At 35.4% G+C, this 24,225-nt stretch overlaps 1 protein-coding gene across 1 annotated transcript in view; it reads left to right on the top strand.

Annotated features, from left to right (window-relative positions):
- LOC129234072 (long-chain-fatty-acid--CoA ligase 1-like) overlaps positions 1-24,225 on the top strand; it is a 56,672-nt gene that overhangs the window by 20,992 nt on the left and 11,455 nt on the right. The window contains exons 8-16 of the mRNA XM_054867962.1: positions 2,467-2,589; positions 4,617-4,694; positions 5,512-5,646; positions 7,000-7,082; positions 8,902-9,052; positions 16,930-17,002; positions 18,248-18,336; positions 18,451-18,567; positions 22,222-22,365. Of these exons, the coding sequence (XP_054723937.1) occupies positions 2,467-2,589; positions 4,617-4,694; positions 5,512-5,646; positions 7,000-7,082; positions 8,902-9,052; positions 16,930-17,002; positions 18,248-18,336; positions 18,451-18,567; positions 22,222-22,365 (993 nt within the window). The remainder of the gene's footprint in view (positions 1-2,466; positions 2,590-4,616; positions 4,695-5,511; positions 5,647-6,999; positions 7,083-8,901; positions 9,053-16,929; positions 17,003-18,247; positions 18,337-18,450; positions 18,568-22,221; positions 22,366-24,225) is intronic.

Below are 24,225 nucleotides of genomic sequence, written 5' to 3'. Positions count from 1 at the left end.
TTATCAAGGTCAGGCTTTAACTAATCAGAACCACATTATATATTGAAATGAAACCTGTACTTGTTATAACATTTATGTAAATGTAAAGCTTAGCTCTTTTGTTTTGGTTCAAGTTTCAATTTAATATATATTTTGATTTAGTGTCCGAAACAAACTAAACAATAACTTCTTTTGGTGTTCTAGGTTGTTGTAAATATATATTTAAAGAGAAAAGTTAAATCTATATTTTTTAAAATCTGGCACGTATTTAATTTAAAATACATTGAATGATCTTACTGACATTTGCTATTTTTATACAATACATAAAAACTAATGTGAGAATGTTTGTTTCTAATTAATAAATTAAAATGTATGAATTAAACTCCCAACTTTAAAAATATAATAAGTCAAAATTAATACCAATTGCACATTATAAATAAAGCTAGCATCTATTTCACTAAGTTTGTTACTCTTTTAGTAGCGCCAAAGTTTGTTACACTTTTAAATTTTAGTCAGTATTTGGTCCGTATTTAGTCAGTATTTATAAATTTTTGGTCAGTAAAGTCAGTAATTTTGACCCTCGAAACAGTTTTACCCCCTGATTAATTGATGATTATTTATTTATGTTCTGCTGCTTCATTTTGTCGAATTCGGTGACTTTTACAGTAAAGCAGGAGTCATACCACAGTGTAATTAACATTTTCTTTGTGCTTATTAGATTATGATTGACACACATTCACTGTATTTTAATTATATGATTAACTAGCTGCGTTGCCTGGCTTTGCACGGTCTACTTTGAAAATAAAAGTTGTGTCAAGTGACTTATATTCAACAGTCAGGCTTAAATAAAAGAAAAAAAAAACATCATGCAAAGTTCCCCCTCCAAACAACGATGACAGATATTAAAATACTTTTAAGAAATTTAAATGAGAAAGATGGATTTAAACAGCGTAACCATGGAAACAGAAAGTAAAATAAGTTTAAGAATTGAAAATGAAAAAGATGGAAGTAAACAATGGCTTCAAAAAGTGTTACCGTGGAAACGCAAAATAAAATGGTTAAAAACTTGTATGGAGAACAGATTTTTGAACTTCATTTAATTCGCTTGTAACTTTTTTTCTAATGGAGATAGAGGGTTAAACTTACGACCATAGGTCGAGTTAGATCTGGAGTAAAAAAGCAGCTCTTTCTAATGCTGTCAAAAAGAAAACTGTGGGACAATCCCTTCACTTTTTATTGATAGATTTAGTGAAGAGTGTAGTGCCTAAACTTCAGCTAAGCCTAAACAAATTCGAGCTAAAAACGCAAATTACTCCCGCCGTAATTAAGTTAGATCAATGAAACATTGTGTAGAACACAGAAAACTCTACTCTTTCCAACGATATATAATATTAATATGTGCAAGTATTTTTTCACCCTCATAATCGGGAATTTATGTAAAAATTGGGCCTAAATTAGAATAAAAAAAGAACTACAGTCAAACCTCGTTATCGCGACACCCAGATTTCACGACACTCCGGATGTCACGTCACTTTTTCAAAGTCCCGAACCTATGCCACTTAATTTTAACGTTAAGTAGCTCCGGATTTTACGACAGTCTTTTTGGTGCACCTCCGGTTACGACGACACTTAGAACAGCGCCGACTGGATCAAATATTTCTTTGTAATTGTTAAATTTTCTGTAAAATAATGAAAACATCAGGAAATGTTTGTTGTAGGAACTTCGGACTCTGCAAGAGGTTTGACCAGGCATGACACCTCAAGAATGGTGGGGGGTGAGTAGATAAGTTCTGAAAGGTACAGGTTTCATACTTTGAAGAGAGGGACAATAGAAAGGAATTCAAAGCAGGTGGAGAGTCTTGAATTAGTTTCTTTCTTGCTGATACTTTCGTGGGAAAGAGGAGTGTTAAAAATGCTATTGAAAAGTTATTTAGTTAGAAAAGTTTTTAGTTACACAAAAAATAATAATAATAAGTGAAGATTTTTTTAAGAAAAAAATATTTTTGTTATATCTACCAATAATTCAAATTTACATTAGTTAAATCTAATTTAAAATGTATATATAGATACTACTATTTTTTTCATTAAATCTAATTTTAATGTTAACTAATGTTTAATTATGAATTTTTAAATATTCCGGTTATGACGTCGCTCCGGCTATGACGACACTTTGTTGACAGTCCCAAAGGTGTCGTGATAACGAGGTTCGACTGTATTCATCAAATTTTTTTCGAACCGGTCTGCAAACCTTCTCGGGACTTAAAGGAACAAACTGTGAAAATTTCACCGAAATCGGCCGGGTAGTTCTCCAGTTTTGCGAGTTTAAACACACAGACGCTTTTTGGGGCCTTCATTTTATACTATGTAGGGATTTTAAATTATTTTACGATTGATAAATTTACTATTGATAAATACTGCCACAATGTGGCATGTTAGTTGTTATGGATGTGAAGTGATTCCAAAGGTGACTGTGGTTAATCTATGCAGCCCCCTCTTCCCGATGATGTGGCCACAGTCTGCTACACTAGCGGCACAACGGGGGACCCCAAGGGCGTGGTGCTCACCCATGCCAACATAATCATCGATGCCTGTGCAGTCATCGCTCAGCTTGTGAGTATTTTTTCATCTAGTTGCTTTTTTTTTTTAAATGGAGATGTGATCAAATAAGTCGATGTCAATATGATGTTGTAGTTCAATTAAATGGGACCTCAACTGTAAGTGCCCCCCATCACTGTACCACTTTTTCTCTAATAGTCCCTTTTTTTTTAGTTTCAAGTCCCTAAAAGTCCATTTATTTCAAAATCTGATCCCTTTTTTCTGTAACTTTTCAGTTTCATTTTTTACCCAAAACTTGTTTTATTTTTATTCATATGTTTTTCTTTTCTTCAAGAAAAAAAGAATGTTGTTCACGTGCCTCGACAAATTTGTGTGTGCCACATTTTTTTATCGAATCGGTTCTTTTTTTAGTTTCAAGTCCCTAGAAGTTCAATTTTTCAAAATTTAGTCCCTTTTTTCCCCTTTAAAATAATTGTTTCATTTTAAATTTCACCCATAACTTCATTTATGGGTAACAAAACAAAAAATCTTTGTTTTGTTTCTCATAAATAAAAAATTGTGTTGATACTTCTACCACGATCATTGGTAAATTTTAATACATATGGGGCAAGACGCCGAGAGTACAAAACAATTTGTTTGGTAAAATAAATTTTTTCAACATAGTTCTTGTTTTGTAAAAAAGTGATTAAGAAAAAGTAATTGGTGAAAACTGATTTGGCTTGGTTACTTCTTCCAAGCCAAAGTACTTAAAGTGAAAAAATAACTTTACGGCTAAAAAATGGGCTAAATTGGTAATTGGTGAAATGGCTATTATGAACCACTGTCAATTAATCGGTGCATTGCCCCTCCTTTTCATTTGAAAATTTAGGCTTCTCCCTCTGTAGAGGCAAATTAAATGACAGCAATATATGTGCTTTACTGTTATAAGTATGTCACTTGGTGTAATTTAAATCTTGACGATTGTTTTCCATTTAAGTCATTGAAATATGTATCTGATCAGAAATAGGTAGAATGTATTTCATTGGTAATACGGTATATTATTTTATCTCTTTTTTATGGAAACCAAGCCATTGAGTAAAAATAATCTGCCAAATAGTTAAATGAAGCTGCGAAAGTGTAAGATAAAAAAGCAAGCCATTGAATAGCTCAAATTGAATTGGATGCTTTAGCAATTAAGTGAAACATTAAAAGCTCCTTCAAAACATTAAATTATCCACCGAGTAACTGTATAGAGTCATTGAAAAATATCAAAATGTAAAATCAGAGATTAGCAAGTGAGGCTATGTAAGCATTATTTTGCTACTGCTGAGTTTTTCATTAAATTTAAATTTTAAAAAGAATGGGTTTTTAATTGGGAATGAGATTCTGGTGAAATTTATTTAGTACTATGTATGAAATATTTTTAGATTTACTCTGAAATGGTAATACAGTAGAAGACCGTTATAACGCACACCTTGGGACCAGAGCTTTTGCGTTGTACAGGATTTTGCATTATATAGATCATTTCACAAATTTTGATACCAACATTCAGAATATATCTAGATATTAGCACTAGAATGAGTTTTATCTGCAATGAATATTAAAGCATCAATATTACAATGAGTCATTCACAAATAAATGTGTTTCACAATCAAAAGAATAGCTTCATGGTTTGCATGACAGCTGCATTTTCAAGAGCCATCTGGTATTTTCTGTTTGCTATGAGTACTCATTTTCAATTTAAAAGCTTTGAAATCAGATGGAAAGATGAAAAACTTTCAAAATTTAATTTGCCTAACCATTTTTATGTCTGCAAGGCAAAACAGAGGGATTTTTTAAGCTTCAAAACCTATTGTTTACTTCTGAAACGTTGTGCGGTTTATAGAGAATTGTGTTATATAGGTCGGCGTTATAACGGTCTTCTACTGTAGTTTATATCGGTTATTCAATTAAGCGAGTGCATGTCGACTCATATGCTTCCGAAGTCTGCTTGAGTTAAGAAATACCGAGCCCCTCGTCGAGAGGTTCTACGAGACTTAATTTTAAGTTGTTGGAGTCTAAATTCAGAGTTTGATTTTATAAATTTTTGTGTTGTTTTTCAGGAAGAACACGCTCCCAACAAGAGTGACGTCATGATGTCCTTCTTGCCCCTGGCACACATGTTGGAGAGGCTCTGTGAGGTGAGTTGTTCCCCTCCTGCTCTACCCTTTTCACCTGCTGTGTCGAGACGAGGAGCTTTTAAGACATTTAGGAAATATTGCGGGAAAAACTATGAGGGAAGTTGAATTGACCTTTGATCTTGAAAAGTCTCTACAACCATTTTTTGTGGTTTGAGAGAAAAAAAAATTCTTTTTAAAGGAATTTTATAAATTTTTGTGTGTCTTGAGAAGGTTAACTAGAAAGAACTCCTCAAAGTAAAGTTCTTAATTCAAGTTCCGATGTAGAGATACGCGGAGTACCGGGTTTTGTCGAGTGTCAATTATTAGGTTGAAATTTTGAACTGAATTCTGAACATCATGTTAAATTTTTTTTTAGAACCATAATATTTATTTTACGTCAATTTAAAATTGAAGAACATATTATTGGGGAGGGTTTCGATCATTGGGAATCTGGTGATCTTTCTTCATTGGCGTCAATTTTTGGCTCCAGCGCCTGCGTGATTGGTATTTTTCATTACAAATCTAAACAATGAAAAATACATTTCTATATTACCAAGATCAAGTTATTTACGCCAAAAAATGAGGCGACCGCACCAGATTCCCAATCATTGAAATATTCCCAAATTATGCATAAATTAACTAAATTAGTTTGTTTTTAAACTGTATGTAGCATTGCATCAAGCTTAAATTTCTGAATTTAAAATGCTGCAAGATTTAAAATATCCAAGTATGTACATGGTATGTCATCGAGTGCCAATTTTAAACAATCATGAAAGGATGATTTATTTTTCGCATCTGCTTATTTTGCTTTTAAAAATAAAACGAATCTCTCTGCCAGGTGACTGTGTACATCAACGGGGGCAGCCTGGGGTTCTACCGGGGGGACATCCGTCTGCTGATGGAGGACATGAAGACCCTGAGGCCCACCATCACACCCGCAGTGCCCAGACTACTCAACAGGATATACGACAAGGTCAGTGGCCCTCTGCCCCCCTCGGGGGGGGGGGCTAGAAAATTTATAAATGATCTGCGAATGAGTTTGATATGTAGGAAAAGTCATTTGTGAACTGTGTGATTGTATTGAATGACTGCCCTAACGCCGAAGAATCAATGATTGTGTTCAATGATTGTTAAAGTAAGGCAATGATTTGTCATTTTATTTCCAGAACAATTGTCGTGGTTTTTTACTGAGTGTTTATATTTCGGGACACTTTTTGTAGAAAACGAGGATCTGATTTTAGAGTTTGAAGCTCTGTATTCAACCCTTCTATTTACGTGAACATTAAGTTTGTTACACGTCCCATTTTTATTTTTAAAACAAATGATAAAGTTTACTGAAATTTAGAATATTTGTTGAGTGCTGGTAGGTGGAACGATGGTAGTGAAAGGTATTGCTTTCTCTTTAATCGAATGATTAAATGCCTCACATGAAATTGAAATTTAGAATGTAATTTGTCTACTTTTGGTCTGTTGAACTGTATAATGAAAGGCATTGCTTTCTGTTTCATAAAATGATTAAACAACTCACATGATGTTTGTTTTTTCTTGATGTGACTTTACAGCCATTCATGTAAATGACTTATCATTAAACTTTTTTGTTTTTGGTTTGGGACACGTCCCATTTGTACTAATCAGTATCTTTTATGAAATTGAAATTGTAGTTAAAAACTTTATCTTTACCAATTCTTTTTGAGCCTCTACGTCTTTATAACTTGGAGAGTTATTTAAATCTACCAAAATAATGTACAGTACTCTTTAAAGAAAACTCAGTATATTAACACATTATTTACAACTCCAAATAGCTATTGGCAAATCGGACTGCAAATTCCGTGTTCCATCAATTTTATTTATTGCTCAGTTCATTTGAGATCTGTGGTGGAAGAAAAAGTTCAAAATAAAAGTCTGAGGCTAACCTCCATCAGTTGTGACACTATTTTTGAAAAAAATGATATAAAGTTTAGCGAAATTAAGAACATTCGTCCAGTTTTTGGTCGATGGAACGCCAGTAATGAAAGGCATTGATTTCTCTTTAATCAAATGATTAAACACCTCACTTGGCATTTGTTTTTCTGGATTTGACTTTACAGCCGTTCATGTAAAGGACACTTTTTTCTTTTTTGTCGTAAAAATTCTTGAACGCGTGAAGCATCATGGCACAAACCACGTATTGATACTTTAATCGATCGAAGTGCGACAGTTTGTCACTTTTTGATGCGTTTTGCCTCAAGGACTCTTCGCATGGAATCGGATAACCGTGCGTACTATAACCATAACCATATTGTGTGCCGAATTTGCTTCTGAGAGCCTGTATTTTGATGTGTTTCAGGTGCAGGCGAAGCTGAACGGGAGCAAGCTCAAGCGACTGCTCTTCAACCTGGCATTCCGGATGAAACAGTCAGAACTCGAAAGGTGAGCTGAGAGTCGTTCCGAACTGAATTCCACTCACTTTAACTTGAAAATGAAATAGTTATTTATTGTCTTATGCATTCATTTACGGTACAGTCCGACCACGGAAGACCATCATAGAGATGAGGGGAAACGGAAGATAGGATATGGATGCACACATTTTGATAACGCTGCCGGGAACTCATTCATTTGTTGTAGTGGAAAAAGAGAAGGAGCAAACGGAAACAACAAAAAGAAAACAATGTTTTCGTTTCCTCCAGAGAGGTAGAACCAAAAGGGTTGGCTCGAAACTATGTTCAGGGTTCCCACGGGCCATCAAAAGCCCCCCTCAAGTGTTTGTAGTGGCCCCTCTAAGGGCCATATTTAGTTATCAAAAGCTCTATTTTGTAGGATTTGTCAAACCCTTCGACCTTTAATAAACGGTGCAGACAAAAAAGCTACAACCTTATAAACTGATAATTTCAGACATAATAGATTTAACAAAGTATTTTTAATACGTAGTATTTAAATATATAAAAAACTTTCTGACATATCATGCAGGCAAAACGAGAAACCGGCACCTGAGAAAAAGAGGCTAAAACAGCTGCTGTAAACATAAATATCTACGGGGAAAGCTTGCGCATTTTCACGATAACTTGAAAAGTTTTTTTTGCGTATAACAAATAAGGTATCAAATTGTTCAGAATTAAATTGCATAATATATATTTTTTCCAGAAATTCAAAAATTTATAATGTCCTTAGACCTTATAAAGGACAAGACTAAATTAGATTGAATATATTATACAACAGGTGATTGGTGGGGTTTAATTATATGAGACTAGCTGTGTTGCCCGGCTTTGCCTGGTCTACTTTGAAAAAAAAACCATTGCGTCAAGTGAAGTATCTTCAATAACCAGGATTAAATTAAAGAAAAAAAAACCATCATGCAAAGTTTTCTCGCCAAACAATGACGACAGATACTAAAATACTTTTAAGAAATTAAATAAAATGAGAAAGATGGATTAAAAAGGCATAACAATGGAAACACAAAATAAAATAAGTTCAAAAATGAGAAAGATGAAAATAAACAATGGATTCAAAAAGCGTTACCAAGGCAACGTAAAATAAAATGGTTAAAAACTTGAATAGAGAACAGATTTTTTAACTTCATTTCATTTGCTTGTAACTTTTTTTCTAATGGAGATAGAAGGTTAAAATTTCGACCCAAGGTCGAGTTAGATCTGGAGTAAAAAAAGCAGCTCTATCCAATGCTGTCAAAAAGAAAACTGTGGGACAATTCCTCCACTTTTTATTGTTAGATTTAATGAAGAAAGTAGTGCCTAAATTTCAGCTAAGCCTAAACAAATTCGAGCTAAAAACACAAATGACTCCCGCCGCAATTAAGTTAGAGCATTGGAACCAATTGCGTAGAACGCCGAAAATTCTTCCCTTTCCAACGATATATAATACTATTATTTGCAAGTCATTTTTCATCCCCATATTCGGGCATTTATGCGAAAATTGGGCCTAAATTGGAATTAAAAAAGAACTACTCGTCGAATTTTATTCGAACTGGTCCGCAAACCTTCTCAGGACTGAAAGGAACAAACTGTGAAAATGTCAGCGCAATCGGCCGGTTAGTTCTCGAGTTTTGCGAGTTCAAACACACAGACGCTTTTTGGTGACTTCATTTTATACTATGTAGAGATATATTATGCAACAGGTGATTGGGGGGGGGGTTAAATAAATAAACAGTCCTCGGTCGGACGGTCTGTGTGGTCGGACCGTGCACGTTTTTGGGGCGAGTGTTTCACTTTTGACCGCTCTCTCCGTTCCTCCTCAGGTTCGTGATCCGCAACAACAGCGTGTGGGACCGCCTGGTGTTCCGCCCCGTGAGGGAGGGGATGGGGGGGAGGGTGAGGCTGCTGGTGTGCGGCTCCGCCCCCCTGGCCGGGAACGTCCTCACCTTCATCCGATGCGCCATGGGATGCGTGGTGAGTAGACCTCCCCTTTCGTTTACTTTTCTTCTGTGCAAATACGTTTTGTTTCTACAGACAGTTGGCTCCCTATTTAACGACTTTCGAGGGACCACAAGAAGTCGTCCTTAAGTGGAATGCTTCTGAAACTACAGTGGAGCATCCGGGACCGTGAAAAGTCCTCTTAAAATAGAGAAAGTTGTAAACAGAGAGCCAACTGTGTGTGTATATATGTATATATATATATATATATATATATATATATATATATATATATATATATATATATATATATATATAGTTACAAATTCTGTAAATAGTAATTATTTTTGTGATCAATTTGTTGTAATCTAGCTAAATTTGGCGTTTATTAAATTATCTTTTGTCTAAAATTATTGTAGTAACGTAACCTGTAAATAGTTTCTTGTCATGAATATACAGCCCCCGTACATTCGGCCGAAGTATATGGTTCCCTCATTTCTGAATGATAAAATTTGTGACTGGAAAGAAATAAGATAACGGTCTACAATTTTCTGGAATCTTGTGGAATATTTGAGAGTTCTCTTTCGATGTGTATAAATAGCCGTCCCGCATGATAAAGAGTCGGTTTCGATTGATAATTTGTACTGAGAGGGTATTTATTAGCTCTGTTTATTGCGAGGCATTTCGCTGTGTTTTTCGTATTTGGAGGAAAATACGTGTGTAACCGTTGAGCTTACGGTGTTGAGTGATATTTGCTTAATTGCTGATGATTCATTTAGCAGTTGTTAACGATCTTTCCTGTACATAGTGTAAATAAAGCTCCTGTGTTTTTCTCAAGAACTGTGTCGTCCTTTCAAGAAAGTGGAAGTCGCACTGGATCAGTAACAATATATATATATATGTAAACTTTTTTAAACAAAAATATTTTTCTGGATATATTAAAATTAAATGTTACCCATGTGGGTTGGTTGTAAATTTTCTCATAATTCATCTCATTTTACGTTATTTTACGAAGGGACAGGAATGGAGATTTTCACGATATTGCATTCATTCTTATAGGCCGTGACAATCGCCGAAACTCATGGCAACAAAGAGGGCGCTACAGGGAACCCCTGTTTCCATTACACCATTGATGCAGGGGTTTCATGCAGCGCCTTAAAAATGGGCGACATCCAATCAAAAATAAACTTTGAAATGTTGACATTGATTGGTGGATGCATGAGCGGAGCACAGTCGGATCGGTTTAACACAGAGAAGTCATAAACTGCCAAGGCCTGTGTTACGGGATTGCGTATAGCAGTACGTGCGTTGTGTGTGCAAAAATATGTTAAGATGTACTCCTGGTTACAGGAGTGTGAAATGAGTTCAGCTGCATCAATAAAAAAATATATATAGTTGAAGCAAAAGATATTTCATTTATTTTAGAGCCTTAAGTTATATATTGTTAAGGGGTGCACCTCCGTGGACACGTGAAAACATTTCACGAGCTCACGGTGAACTCGGACTCACTATCAACTCTTCTAGACTGAAATTGGTAATTATGAAACATGAAAAATCAAAATGATCCCCCAAATAGAGCGTGGATCGTCCAGAATCACTAGAAAGTCCTGATGGGCGCAGAAGGAGCACCAATCAATCGGATGCGGGGCCACGGAATCGACGTCCGTCCAGCCACCTTTTTTTTTTCTGCCTGACGAGGCCACAGGCACTATTTCTGTAGGGTCTTCACGAGCAGGCATGATGACGGAGCGGGAGTCTCACGTTCAGTCAACGGGGAGCAGGACAAAACGGCCGCCGCGCCATTTCACCACATGGCCGGGGCTGGAGAATTCAGAGTCCTGCCGGGGCGTGGACGCTGTCGACGGGACACTGCGGTCGGAATAGTTACTTCATGAGGAGACCTAAAAGCGTTGGGTTGCGAATTCATGTCGTTTGTTTAAAATGTCCTGATTGCACGTATCAACTTTAGCCAAAATTACTGCACAAAATCTTATGGTTGAGAGAGAAGAAAAATAAAAGAAAAAATTTTGTTGCTGATTTACAACATTTTTTTTTATATTCCTGATCAGTCAAACACTGAACCAACCAGCTATCAAACCCAAAGAAAATGCAATTTTGGCCAAAAATTACATTTACAGGAAAACAAATTTTGGTATTTTTCTCACTTTTTCTTCCTTATACCAGAGTGCAGCAATAAAGACATGACACGGCGAAGGGAACACAAAAAATCAAAGCAAATTAGTGCTGCAAATTTGAACGCAATTCATGAATGGGGATTAATTTGCTCACATATACTTTCATCATCTTTTTTAATGATGTAATTATCATTTCTGTTTGTACGTGTTATCTCATAGGGCCCTGAATTTTTACTACCTAATGCAGTTGAGCCATGGAAGCTCTTTAAATATACTTTGTCCCCTAATTTGAAAATAGGCTTTTTCCTGCCTTTGATTTGTTTGCTCGCAGTTTCGAAGTATCCCTCCTCATTTTCCTGCACAATTTTTTTTGCTACGGCAAAGTGTTCATTTAACTTTTTTATGTACACAGAATGATTTTCAACTATTTGGGGTTGCTCAAAATTGCTGAATAGCATATTCAGTTTTCTCCCAAAAAACAATTCAGCAGGAGCAATGGCAGAGTGAAAGATGTTGTTCGTGAGAGAAGAGTTCGGACACCACGCCTGGAAGAGATGAATTCTTCAAAGAATAAATGGTCGCCCAGTTGAAATATGTAAAGCCTCCCGGAGCCAAAGCCGCGGAATCGCCAGAAAGCAGAACATGACCCACTCGTCGGAAAACTGAAGGAGGATCGAACGAGACTGACAAAATTTGACCTAGCGAGACGCCCCCGAGAAGCGAGTCCGACCCGTTTCTTTTTCCTTGCCGGAGACGGCCGATCGAGACGCCTCTCGATTTTCCCGCCACCCTGGGACCGACGATGAAGTAACTATTCCGACTGCAGTGTCCCGTCGACAGCGTCTACGCCCCGGCAGGACTCTGAATTCTCCGGCCATGTGGTGAAATGGCGCGGTGATCGTTTTGTCCTGCTCCCTGTTGACTGAACGTGAGACTCCCGCTCCGTCATCATGCCTGCTCGCGAAGAGTTCCCCCTACAGAAATAGTGCCTTTGGCCTTGTCAGGCAGGGAAAAAAAGGTGGCTGGACGGACGTCGATTCCTTGGCCCCGCATCCGATTGACTGGTGCTCCTCCTGCGCCCATCAGGACTTTCTAGTGATTCTGGACGATCCACGCTCTATTTGGGGGATCATTTTGATTTTTCATGTTTCGTAATTACCTATTTTAGTCTAGAAGAGTTGATAGTGAGTCCCAGTTCACCGTGAGCTCGTGAAATGTTTTCACATGTCCACGGAGGTGCACTCCTTACAGGGTGGCGACAGATCAGGGAAATCAGGGAGATCAGCGAAAAGTCAGGGAACTTTATTAATCAGGGAAATATCAGGGCATTTTGAAAAAATAACAAAATATCAGGGAAAATTGATTTTATGAAGAAAAAAAATTTTTTTTCTTTTGCTTTACAAAATTAAGTACTCTAATTTCCTACGCATTTTCCACCAATTTTCTGTTCAAAAAAAAAAAATTAATGAGGTGCGATTATACACTACCGCATATTTGTGCATCTTTTTTCCTCAACGTCAAAGTATTGAATCTTACTTATTAACCGCAGGATGAACTTCCTAAGATTGCTTCTGTGTCTGTTAGGTTGTTTAATTTACCTAGCTTGAAATTTCTTTTTATGCTTTCAATGCTACGTAAAATAAACAACCATACAGGCAAAGAGGAAGCCTTCATTAATGCCTTAGCTCCTTTGCCTTTATTCCATTGTCTTGAAGTAATTAGCATACTGTAATCACGATTTCAAGAAGAAATCTTTGATTTTTGAATTAATACTATAAAAGCTTAAATGTTATTACTTCTTCGCGTTTTTAATTTAATTGCTAAAATTGAACTTTCAGTAAAAAAACTTTTGTTGTTTTGCCGTTATACTACTTGTAACCGCATATTATAAAAGTTTTCTTTTCTTCAGACTAAAGTGATTCTTTTATTTTATAACCAGGTTGTATTCTTCTTTAATATATTTTGAAATTAACTAATTGCTTTTTTTTTCCCTTTGCATTTCAAAGTTGTTTGTTACAAAAGCAATCTAAGATCTTTTTTCTGTTACATACTGAAATCATTTGAAATAGAGTTAACTTGTGTACTTAAGTAAATATCTTTATTTTTTTTATTGTTAAAATGCTGTATTCATTCATTAAAACCTATGTTATTGATTAGAGAAAAGCTCCCTAGGAATGGATGTCAAATGGTTTCATTTGTTTTGCATAAATATGTCAATTAGTTATCTCAGAATAATGACATTACTTCTATTCTTTCACTATTGCTTGTTATTCTTGCAACAATTATTATACAGTTTGAAAATTTAGTTCAAAATAATTTCAATTACTTTTTAGTTCTATCATAAATACACATATGTTTTTAAGAGTGATTTTAATAGTTTCTTAAAATTCTTATGCTAAGTGGTTTCTGGAAGTAAAGTTTTTTTTTTAAATTTTCTGTAATCTTTCTATGTAAAAAAATTTAATATACTGTTTTGTAGGGTACCCCCCCCCCCCAAAAAAAATTGAAGATATGTTTTTTTTTAAACCATTTTATTAAAAAAGCAGCATCTTTTTAAAATACATCTTTAGTTCAACAACTTTACACAACTTAAAAAGTTTAAAATACTGCATTTTATACAAACATACAATGGATTTCAAGTAGAGCAAAGAAAGAAAACCATTATCATTTGTAACGTAAATCAGGGAAATTTGGTGAACTTAATCAGGGAAATCAGGGAAAAGTCAGGGAACTTTTTTTCACAGTTTCTGTCGCCACCCTGCCTTAGCAATATATAATTTAAGGCTTTAAAATAAATGAAATATCTTTTGCTTCAACTACATATATTTTTTTATTGATGCAGCTAAACTCATTTCACACTCCTGTAACCAGGAGTACATCTTAACATATTTTTGCACACACAACGCACGTACTGCTATACGCAATCGCGTAACAGCCTGTTAGGCGTCAGTGCTATCTAGTGGGGCCATGATTGTATTCGAATCTGTGACATCGCTTTCATTCAAAGTTTGGACCTCACAGCAAACCCTGTATTGGAATCAAGTCTGCCGTGGGCAGGTGAAAGGCAGTAACTGCAAATTTTTTACTTTTCATTTTTGTCATTTCCTGTACGTGAGCTTTATTGTACTAGCTCGCTTATTTGGTTTTTGCAGAGAAAAGCTCGAAAAAGAAAAGCATTTAATTCCAGCACTCTCCTGCTGTTAGTACTTAATCCGAAACTCGTTGCTCCAAACATCTCGAAAACTCATTTTTATAGATACTGCCGTCGACCTGCCCATTGCAGAAATGGCCTCCTATTACTTGTTGACGGTCATGGAAGTTCATTTTCTTGCCACGAATTGCCGAAAATGTTTGCTCATCGAATGTAAAATTGCCTCGAGTCATGACGGTCTTCGTAGTCTACTAGAAAAACCTCTTTGTTCAATCAATAAATGAAGCATCATCGGACTGTGTCCACTACTCGGGCTATGCTCAGAAGTCATGCCATGCTCCACTTTAAAAAAAATTGTAAAAATAAACTGTTGCATATTTTTGAAAACTTTTTTTCTGAAGAGGTAAAAGTTTTTATTGTTACATAATTAAATTTTGGAAGAGTGGCTTTTATTCTTTTTGCGGGATGAGTTTAGAAAAAATAAACCCAGGAAAAAATGCAAAATTAAGGTTTTTTCAAAATTTCATAAAAAAATACAAAAATTGCTCTATCTGGAAAAACTTTTTTTTCATCATACTTACAGGGTTCGTACGGGTCATGGAAATCCTGGAAAGTCATGGAAAAAAAATAAACCAATTTCAGACCTGGAAAAGTCATGGAAAATGAAAATTTTTGTTAAAAGTCATGAAATTTTTTTTTAAGTCATGGAAAAATGTCTTGCACAAAGAGAAAGTAACAGTAGCTTAAAGAGCATTAGAAATCTTGAATGGTTTAACAGCACTGCATATAAAAGCTGTTAAAACTTGAAAATTGAATGATCCCAATAACAAATCTGAATTTTGAAATCCCATTGCATCCACATCTGTAGCAGCCGCCCTTCTTCTTTTGCAATGTGATTTTACTGCTTAGATATCACTAATTTTGAATTAATCATTATTTTCAACACTTCTTACATTTTATATTCTGTAGTATTGAACTTACACGTTCTTGATTTTGCCACGCCCACTCAAAAAACGCGATTCAATTGCAGCCGAGAACGTTTCAATCACTCGTAAAAATTTTATTATTAAATTTATCAGAGCTTACCTTAGTTTGTTGTAGGTTTTAGGAAGTAAAGCTCTTTAATAAGGTGATGGAATATAGAAATAGGGGAATTCTACTACTCTAAAACAGTAGTGCCCAACGTACGGCCCGCAAAACTGATCCTTGCGGCCAAATGTTACATTCAATGTCAGGAATCTAACACTATGTTCTGGAATTTCAAAACCTATTAATTTATATACATTTGAAAATGTATAAATTGGTAAGCAAGTACATTTGAAACAGAAGATTTATTTACTACTGAATGATTTTTGTAAATATCTGTTTTGGAAACATGAATTTACTGTAGAATGGCTTTACTTAAAAGAACTGAAATACTGGCAGGTTACATGCATGATTAGATGCAATGTTGACTCTAAAAGGCAACTTTTAAAGCAAATTTATTGATACTTAGGATTGACTCGTTCAACCTTTGTCCTATTCTTTATCATTCTGCCTTCTTATGAAAAAATAAATTAGACATTTAAGCATCATTATATTGCATTCACTTCATTTTTACTTTACGTAAATTTATGTAAAGAAGACAAATAGTTTAGTTTTTGTAGGGTGCACTGATGTTTTTTCAATCACAAACAAGTTCTTTGATGAAGTAGTGGCACACAGGTAGAAGTTTAGCTTATTCACATTTCCAAATATATTGGCAAGTTTGATATTAAATAGTACTATTCTCTTCGTGTAACAAGGTCGTGAAATTTTTTATTAAGTCATGAAAAAGTCTTGGAAAAGTCATGGAATTTTTTCATCTGAATAGAGTATGAACCCTGTACTTAAAGTTAAATTTCCTACATTTTAGTACAAAAAATATTTTTCTGGCGCAATTGGTTTGGGGTCTGTGGGGTAAAAAATACTAAAAATGGCCGAGAATTGAATGAAACATTGAATAACTTTTTTTCTAATTAGAATATCAATGTAAATTAAAGCCTATAGTCGTCCTCAGTAAATGGACTATTCGACACAAAAAGAATTTTTCAGTTCGAACCGGTAGTTCCCGAGATTAGCGCATTCAAACAAGCAAACAAACTCTTCAGCTTTATTTTATTAGTATAGATAACAATTCTCAAATCAAGCAGTTTATTAAGTAATACAAATATTTACTATTTTACAAGATGTGTAGGATTGCAATTTTGAGGTTGTGGGTTTGAAGGGCTGCCCAGAACTTTTTACATGGAGACGTTTAAAGTTCCCAGCTAAATTCAGAAAGCCTTTGAAAATTGAGGATTAAATTGAAAATTCGGGATTTAGAGAAAGGAGCGTGCTTAGCTTTTTATTTTTTAAATGCAAGATGTTACAAGGTTCATTAAATTTAACTTCCTAACTTGGTTTTACTTTTCGCTAATGACATGGCATGTTTTTAATTTTTTGCCATTTACACATTTATTTATTTAAGAATACTTTACCTCTATAAAAATAACCCTCCTTGTATTTCCACAATGCAAAAATACATGAAAGCATTCGATGTCGAATATTACAGTACATGTATAATGAACAGGAAAGTGTACTAAGAGTGGGGGTCTCTGCTTTTCCAGGTGGTGGAAGGATACGGACAGACAGAATGTGTGGCTCCCTGCACCCTCAACATCCAGGGAGACTTCTCTGTCGGTGAGTACTGTTTTGTTTTGCGCAGTCATTTCTACTGGTGCAATCAAACCGGTTTTTGTGAGTCTGCATAAAATATAATTTGCCCAAAACTTCATGAAAAGGTATAAAAAGTAGTTTTCACAGCACTATTTTTGAAAAAAAAAAAAAAATTGTATAGTTGATGGGGACCCTATAAAAGAAGTATCACATAGAAAATGACTCTAAACCTTACGATATCAATTGGTTTTTTGAACAAATTCGAGACACTACAGCCACTCTTAATCTCTCGGGACCTTTTATGATCGGATTTTTGAATACGCATGCAAGCGTTTTTTGAGGAAATAATTTTCATTTGCTCCGATTTTAAACATACAAAACTATTCCAAACATATAACCGATTTCTAGATAATTTTGTCAATTATGTCCCGATAGGATTGAAACTTTCACTTACCTCACAAAAACAGGTTTTAGTGAGAAACGGAAAATAACCGAGGAGACTTTCGGGATCCCCAAAATGGAGAGGGGTGTAAGATGACGAGTCTTCCGGCACTTTTCCTTTTTAAACCATTTAGTCATTCCACCGAGTGTCATCAGGGCCTCTTCACACTCTGCATTTATTTTATGCGCACCCTTCTCCCTATGCTCTCTATGTACAGGGTCTATTAATATTCTCTAGATTAGCCAAGACTGCAAATAATATCAACCATACATTTTTAGCATTTTAAGCTCATTTCCAGAAACAAAATATGCCTTTCTCATCTGATGAAATGGATAAGTATGAAAATAAATAAAATAAACAGACAGATACAGCACTAGCACCTTTTAAACAGCGCAGCTAATATATCTTTTTTCATTTAAAAAAATGTAAAAAAACCTCATCTCAGTACCCTGCTTTCCAACTTTTCGATATTTATGAAATTACTAACTGCATCGCCTGGCTTTGCACAGTCACCTTGAAAATATATCAAGTGATGCGTGTTCAACAGCCAGGCTTGAACAAACAAACAAACAAACAAAAATCATCATGGAAAAATAACCAAAAAGGAAATATTTTAAATCTTCCGAATATAGGAAAAGCCTCAAGATAAAAGGCAGCATTTTATTTCTTCATTATTGAGGAAAAAAATGGCAACAGATTATTCTTCTCAATGATTCCTTCATGCTGAAAATTTTATTAAAAGCATTGTTGCGGAAAGTCGAGTTTTAATCATATGAGATTTTTTTGGCCAATGGTATTTCTCTCTGAACTGTCTGTTCTGTTTGCAGGTCAGGTGGGGCCCCCCATTTCTTGCTGCCACATCAAACTGGTGGACGTCCCGGAGATGGAATATTTTGCCCAAAAGGGACAGGGCGAGGTGAGATCCTTTGTCCTTTCATGAGGACAAATTGAAGAGACATTATTTCTTCCCTCAAGTAACGATTCCGTGGTGTGATGAAATTATAAAACATTTTTCTTTGTGACCTCCCAGGTGTGCATCAAGGGTCGCAACGTGTTCAAGTGCTACTTCAAGGACCCCCAGAAGACGAAGGAGACCATCGACGAGGAGGGGTGGCTGCACACGGGAGACATCGGGATGTGGCTGCCGGTGAGTCCCTCCTATCTGCCACGCGATTGGTCGGTCATCTGTGACGTCACCCGCCCCCAGTGGGCAATGTACGGGCGGGAGTTTTTAAAACAAAAAGAAGTCTAAAGAAGCGGCATCCGAATCGAGTGCCGTAAAACTCTTCAAGAAAGTCTCGTTTCGAATCCGGCTGCATGTGATAGCCGTTCATTTTTAATTACACCGGACTCTCTCTATTCTGAACACTCATGGGACCGAACAAAAGTGTTCAGATGATGGGGGTGTTTATTATAGAGGGAGACTGGATGATGCATGCGTATTCTATTGCGTTAGTGAACTGTGTTCATCAGTACTTTGCCTAGTGAGATATACCAATTTTTTAAAGGTAGAGTAGCCGAATTTTGGAATAGCAGCAGGTGCAATGTTCAATTAAACTCAGTAGAACCTAAAAACCTGCATTTCTTTCTTTTTTAATTTACAATGTTTTAATTTAACTTTCAACTTTAGAATATTACAATACAGTTATCGGTACAGTACGGGTTAAAAAAAAAAAAGAGTTAATTTTATTTTGCTTTTGCATTCTCATGCAAGGTACGTGTCATCATCCGATTGTTGAAGCAAAAAGGTTTCCAGCGGCATACTGCTTGTAGGTAAATGTACTTTAAAGGTTTTGAGTAGAGACGTACCGAGTTCCAATTATGTTTTAAGAAGAACCACCGACACACACAAGATGAATTTCGAACTTATTGGAATAGTAGTATAGACCTCCATCTCCATATAATAGTTTTTAAAACAAAATTCCAACTGAAATTTAATTACGTATTATGTAAAAAAAATTTTCTTTGTGTCAAAAATTTTATAAAAAGGTAATTTTTTAAATTAAAAATAAACAAATAAATAATATGATTAATCAAGTTGGAATTAAAGCAAATTATATCAATCTATTTTAGCTCTAGTTGGGGGTGTGCACAGAAATTTTGAGGCCCCTACACAAATGACTTTTCTGAGGCCCCCTCCATATTGTTTACCTCTATATTTCATGTCTGGTTAAAAAAATATTGGGCCGCCTACAGGCTTAGGCCAACAGGTGTCCCTTCTCCCCCACCCCCCTCCCCTGTTCACACCCACTGGTTCTAGTCCGCCAAACATAATAATATAAAAATTTCATATTTTTACACTGCTATATTTTCAATAAATAAGTTTTATTAACTTTGCGGACATTGAAAAGATTTACTCCATCAAAGCATAACAAACTTCATTTTTCTCAAAATTTAAATTTGACTTGTAAATTTGAATTGTAAATGATTGCTGTATATTATATGGTTGCACTCCTTAATTTATTCTAAAATCTGCCTTAACAATATTCCATTTTTTACAACTACTCGGTATTGGCCGAGTATCTGATCAAAATTTGGCAGAGTACCGAGTACTCGGCAAATTGGCCGAGTACCGAGTAGTTACCGAGTGCTCGGTACGTCTCTAGTTTGGAGTAATACTTGATACAATAGTTGGACACAGTTCAGTGGTAGAAACTTCAGGGTTATATTTCTCAGTTGAATGATTTTCTGTGATGCAGCAATATCAACAAAAATATTTTTTCTTCTTCTCTTCATCTTCTAAATGCTCTTCAATCATTGTGATAAAATTTTGAAGGTATTTCAGATTAATCAATGTGGTTTATATGGGAATTTCCGAGTACTGATTGTGTACATGTTCAGTATATAGAGATGAAATTCTTGAAGGGGGTTAAAAATACCGCTCCTATTACTGGGGTGTTCATAGTAAAGGGTGTTCAGAGTACCAAGAGGTCAGCTTATGTTAAATTTATGGAGTTTTGCTTGGACCATCAAAATGTATTCAGAATATAGGGGTGTTCACATTAAAGAGTGTTCAGATAGAGAGCGTCCACTGTATTTACATTCGCTGTAGAAATTTTGCAATTGAATGGTTTTGTCTTTACTTTTCTGTACTCTTTATGCATACAAAACTAAAGTATTTTTTGGTAGTCATTATTTTTTTAAAATATCGGTCGAGTCTGCAGTCAACAGAACTCCTTTTTTCGCAATTTCTGTCTCGTAACCTGAAATTTCGATTGTGGGTATGCTTGTCGAAATCTAATTATGATAATTAATAGTTTTTAATGGATGTCTCCGCTAATTCGTATCGGGGGATTATGTTAAATAGCCAAACATAAAGACGGGAAAATGACGAATCTATCAATACCCGGTCTGTTCATTGGTGTTCGGGAGAAGGGCAACTCGGACATAGATACATAGATTGGTACAGGTGCTCAGTTTTTAATTATGTAAGATTCTGAGTGAAACAAGGAAATTGCATTTTCGTTATTCATTTATGACTCTGTTTAGATCATAGAATAATAACAAGAGTAGACCGAGCTTTTCCAGACTCGCTGATGAAAAAATGGGTTCATGGATACATCATGTGACTGGTGGGAGGCTCGGCGAAAACGTTGGCAGCATGGTTGCCGGATGGCAGGATTATCTATAGTTTGGCACTCGACATGTATTTTAAGACGTCATGTGTTTGCATTATAAATTTTTTCCCAGGTGCAGAGATTGAACTGTTTTTCTTTTAGTTATGAATTATTTTGACATTAGTCATTAGTTTTTGATCACTGTTTTCAATAACTTTTATTTCATTCGGAACTGCCACGTCGGCGTTGGCGTAAACGTTTTGCGTGAACGCAAAAATGTACTCATCGGTATCTTAAATTGAAATGGTAGGCAAAAATCTTACCGTTTGCCGATTCTTTCTGGCGCTTGCATCTTTATTTGCTTAGAGAGTTATTGAAATTGACTAAATAAAATGCACAGTACTATCTGAACGAAAAACTCACTATATTAACAAAATATTTACAACTTAGAATAACAAATTTACAGATCAAACTCCATAAAAGACCATTCCATCCATTGTATTTATTTTATTTCTTGCTCGCGTTGATCGTCTAATAAGTTGAACGCCCGCCGTTGCTAGGATATCTGCCAGTCACATGGCTTGGTTCATGAGCAGCAAAAGGGTTGCCATAGCTCGGTCTATTCTTATTATTAGTCTATGGACATAGATACATAGATTATAAAAAGGACATAGATACATAGATTGGTACAGATGCTCAGTTTTTAATTATGTGAGATTCTAAGCAAAACGAGGAAATTGCATTTTCGTTATTCATTTATGACTCTGTTTAGATGGATTTTGTCAGGAGCATTTTGAGTTCATTTGGACTCGGATATGAGTTTGTCGGGGGTCGAAGTGGTCCTATATATCCTATATTTTCAAAAAAAGTATGAAAATCGTCCTATATTTTTGGAAAATGTCCTATATTCCTGTTTTTTTATCCAATTTCTTTCTTTGAAATAACAGTAAATAAACCATCTGACTTCGGATTTTGACAAGAATAAATAAATTATATGTATTATTTCTTTTTTCATAACAAAACTATACATTCATATAATGTGTCCAATATTTGTGCTATATTTTTCATGGAAAATGTCCTATGTGTGACAAGTCGATCACTTCTACCCCTGTTTATTTTTTCAAACAAAACTATGCATAAAACGTGTCCTATATTTTTCATGGAAAATGTCTTATATGTCCACTTCCACCCCTGGTTTGTGTTTTTTTCTCCCTTCCCATACTTGGATGTCTCTCTCGTTGCAGAATGGCACCCTGAGGCTGGTGGATCGCAAGAAGAACATCTTCAAGCTGGCCCAGGGGGAGTACATCGCCCCCGAGAAGATAGAGAACATCTACCTCTCCAGCCCCTACGTATCACAGATATTCGTGCACGGAGAGAGCCTGCAGGTCAGACATGCAGTCATACTTCGCGCTTTGACTTTCGCGGCTTCACTGTATCACGTTTTTTTTTTTTTCAAATACAGTAGAAGACCATTATAATGCCGACCTATATAACGCAATTCTCTATAAACCACACAACTTTTCAAAAGTAAACAATAGGTTTTGAAGCTTAAAAAATCCCTCTGTTTTGCCTTGCAAGCATAAAAATGGTTAGGCAAATTAAATTTTGAAACAGTTTGTCGTCTTTCCATCTTATTTCAAAGCTTTCAAATTGAAAATGAGTACCTCATAGTAAATAGAAAATACCAGATGGCTCTTGAAAATGCAGCTGTTATGCAAACCATGAAGCTGGCAGAAGTGCAGGATAATGCTCTTCTGCATATTTATTTGTGAATAACTAATTGCAATACTGGTGCTTTAATACTCAGTGCAGATAAAACTCAATATGAAGTACTAATATATAGATATATTCTGAATGTTAATTTCAAAATGTGTGAAATGATCTATATAACGCAAAATCCTGTATAATACAAAAGCTGTGGTCCCAAGGTGTGCGTTATAATGGTCTTCTACTGTATAGTAATTAGCCTTTTTTATGTGCAAGTGTAAACTTTTTCCTACAAAAAAAATAACACAGTATATCTTTTAAGTAAGATAAGCTCTTCTGAGGGGCTGTAGGTTAAGGGAGTGAAGGTATAAAATTGCCAAAGAAAGTACTGTGGGGAATCGCTATCTCATTTTAACTGTTAAACATTAACTAGAAAGAAAAAAATCACTATTATTACTAGAGGATAAACACATCTGTTCAATGGTGTTCAACAATGTACTAGCTTTTTAAGTTGAATGACGGGGGCACATACGGTCACTGACTGGCAATTAATTCCCCATCGAACAAGTTAAGCTATTTTCGTTGATTAGTAGTGTGTAAGAACTGCATGTGTAGTTTATTTCTCAATAATAGCAATGTGATAGCTATTCGTCTAATATATCTCCTCTTATCATATTTTGTGCAATATGTTCAGTAATAGAAATGTAATGGTGGTAAAGGGTGCTGTTTCATGTCTAGGGGATTCTAACTATGTTAAAAACCTGTTTAAATTGTCGTCAGTAAGTTTTATGCCCTCTAATTAGGAAAATATTGGGTTTATAAGTACAGAATCCTACTTTGCAGAAATTCAGTTATCGCGGTGAAGTCTGGAACCAATTAACCACGATAAATGAGGGTTGACTGTACTCCCTTCCACTACCTCAGAAATGAATTTTTAATATTTTACTCGCAGGGTGGCCGTGCACCTGGATCAGTAAAAAAAAAACGCAGGGGTGTTTGTAATCTGAAATTTCAGAAAATTACGAACATTTTGGGCTGCAGTTTCCAAAAATTTTGGGCTGACATTAAATACATTTTACAGGGTGTCCACACATATGGAAAGTCATGGATTTCGAACATGATCGAAATTGGTCATGGAAAGTCATGGATTTCAGTGTAAAATGTCCAAAAGTCATGGACACTGACTGTTGGTCATGGATTTCTCGCTCAGGACTATCGTATGTTTTCCCATTCCGGGGACTGGGGATTTTTTTTTCGTATCATAGCTTTTCTACAATGTTTAAAAAAACACACATAAACAGTAGAAATAGCAGTTCGAAGTTTCTATATTTAATGGTAAGCTTGCTTTTGTACATTACAATTGAACAATTATACCGATCGTATGCAGATTTGTAACTAACTTACCTTTTGCCATGATGACTCTGCAATTGAGTATTTTGAAGGTTTTTTTTCTGTTTAATGTATAAATGCATTTACTGAATTTGTATTTTACAATTTCACACTGCGCTTTGGGGAGATGATGGGTTATTTTAGATTTT

The sequence above is a fragment of the Uloborus diversus genome, unplaced genomic scaffold (genome assembly GCF_026930045.1).
Source record: "Uloborus diversus isolate 005 unplaced genomic scaffold, Udiv.v.3.1 scaffold_972, whole genome shotgun sequence".
Lineage (NCBI taxonomy): Eukaryota > Metazoa > Arthropoda > Arachnida > Araneae > Uloboridae > Uloborus > Uloborus diversus.
Note: the sequence above shows the minus strand (reverse complement) of the source record. Positions and strands in the feature narration are given on the sequence as shown.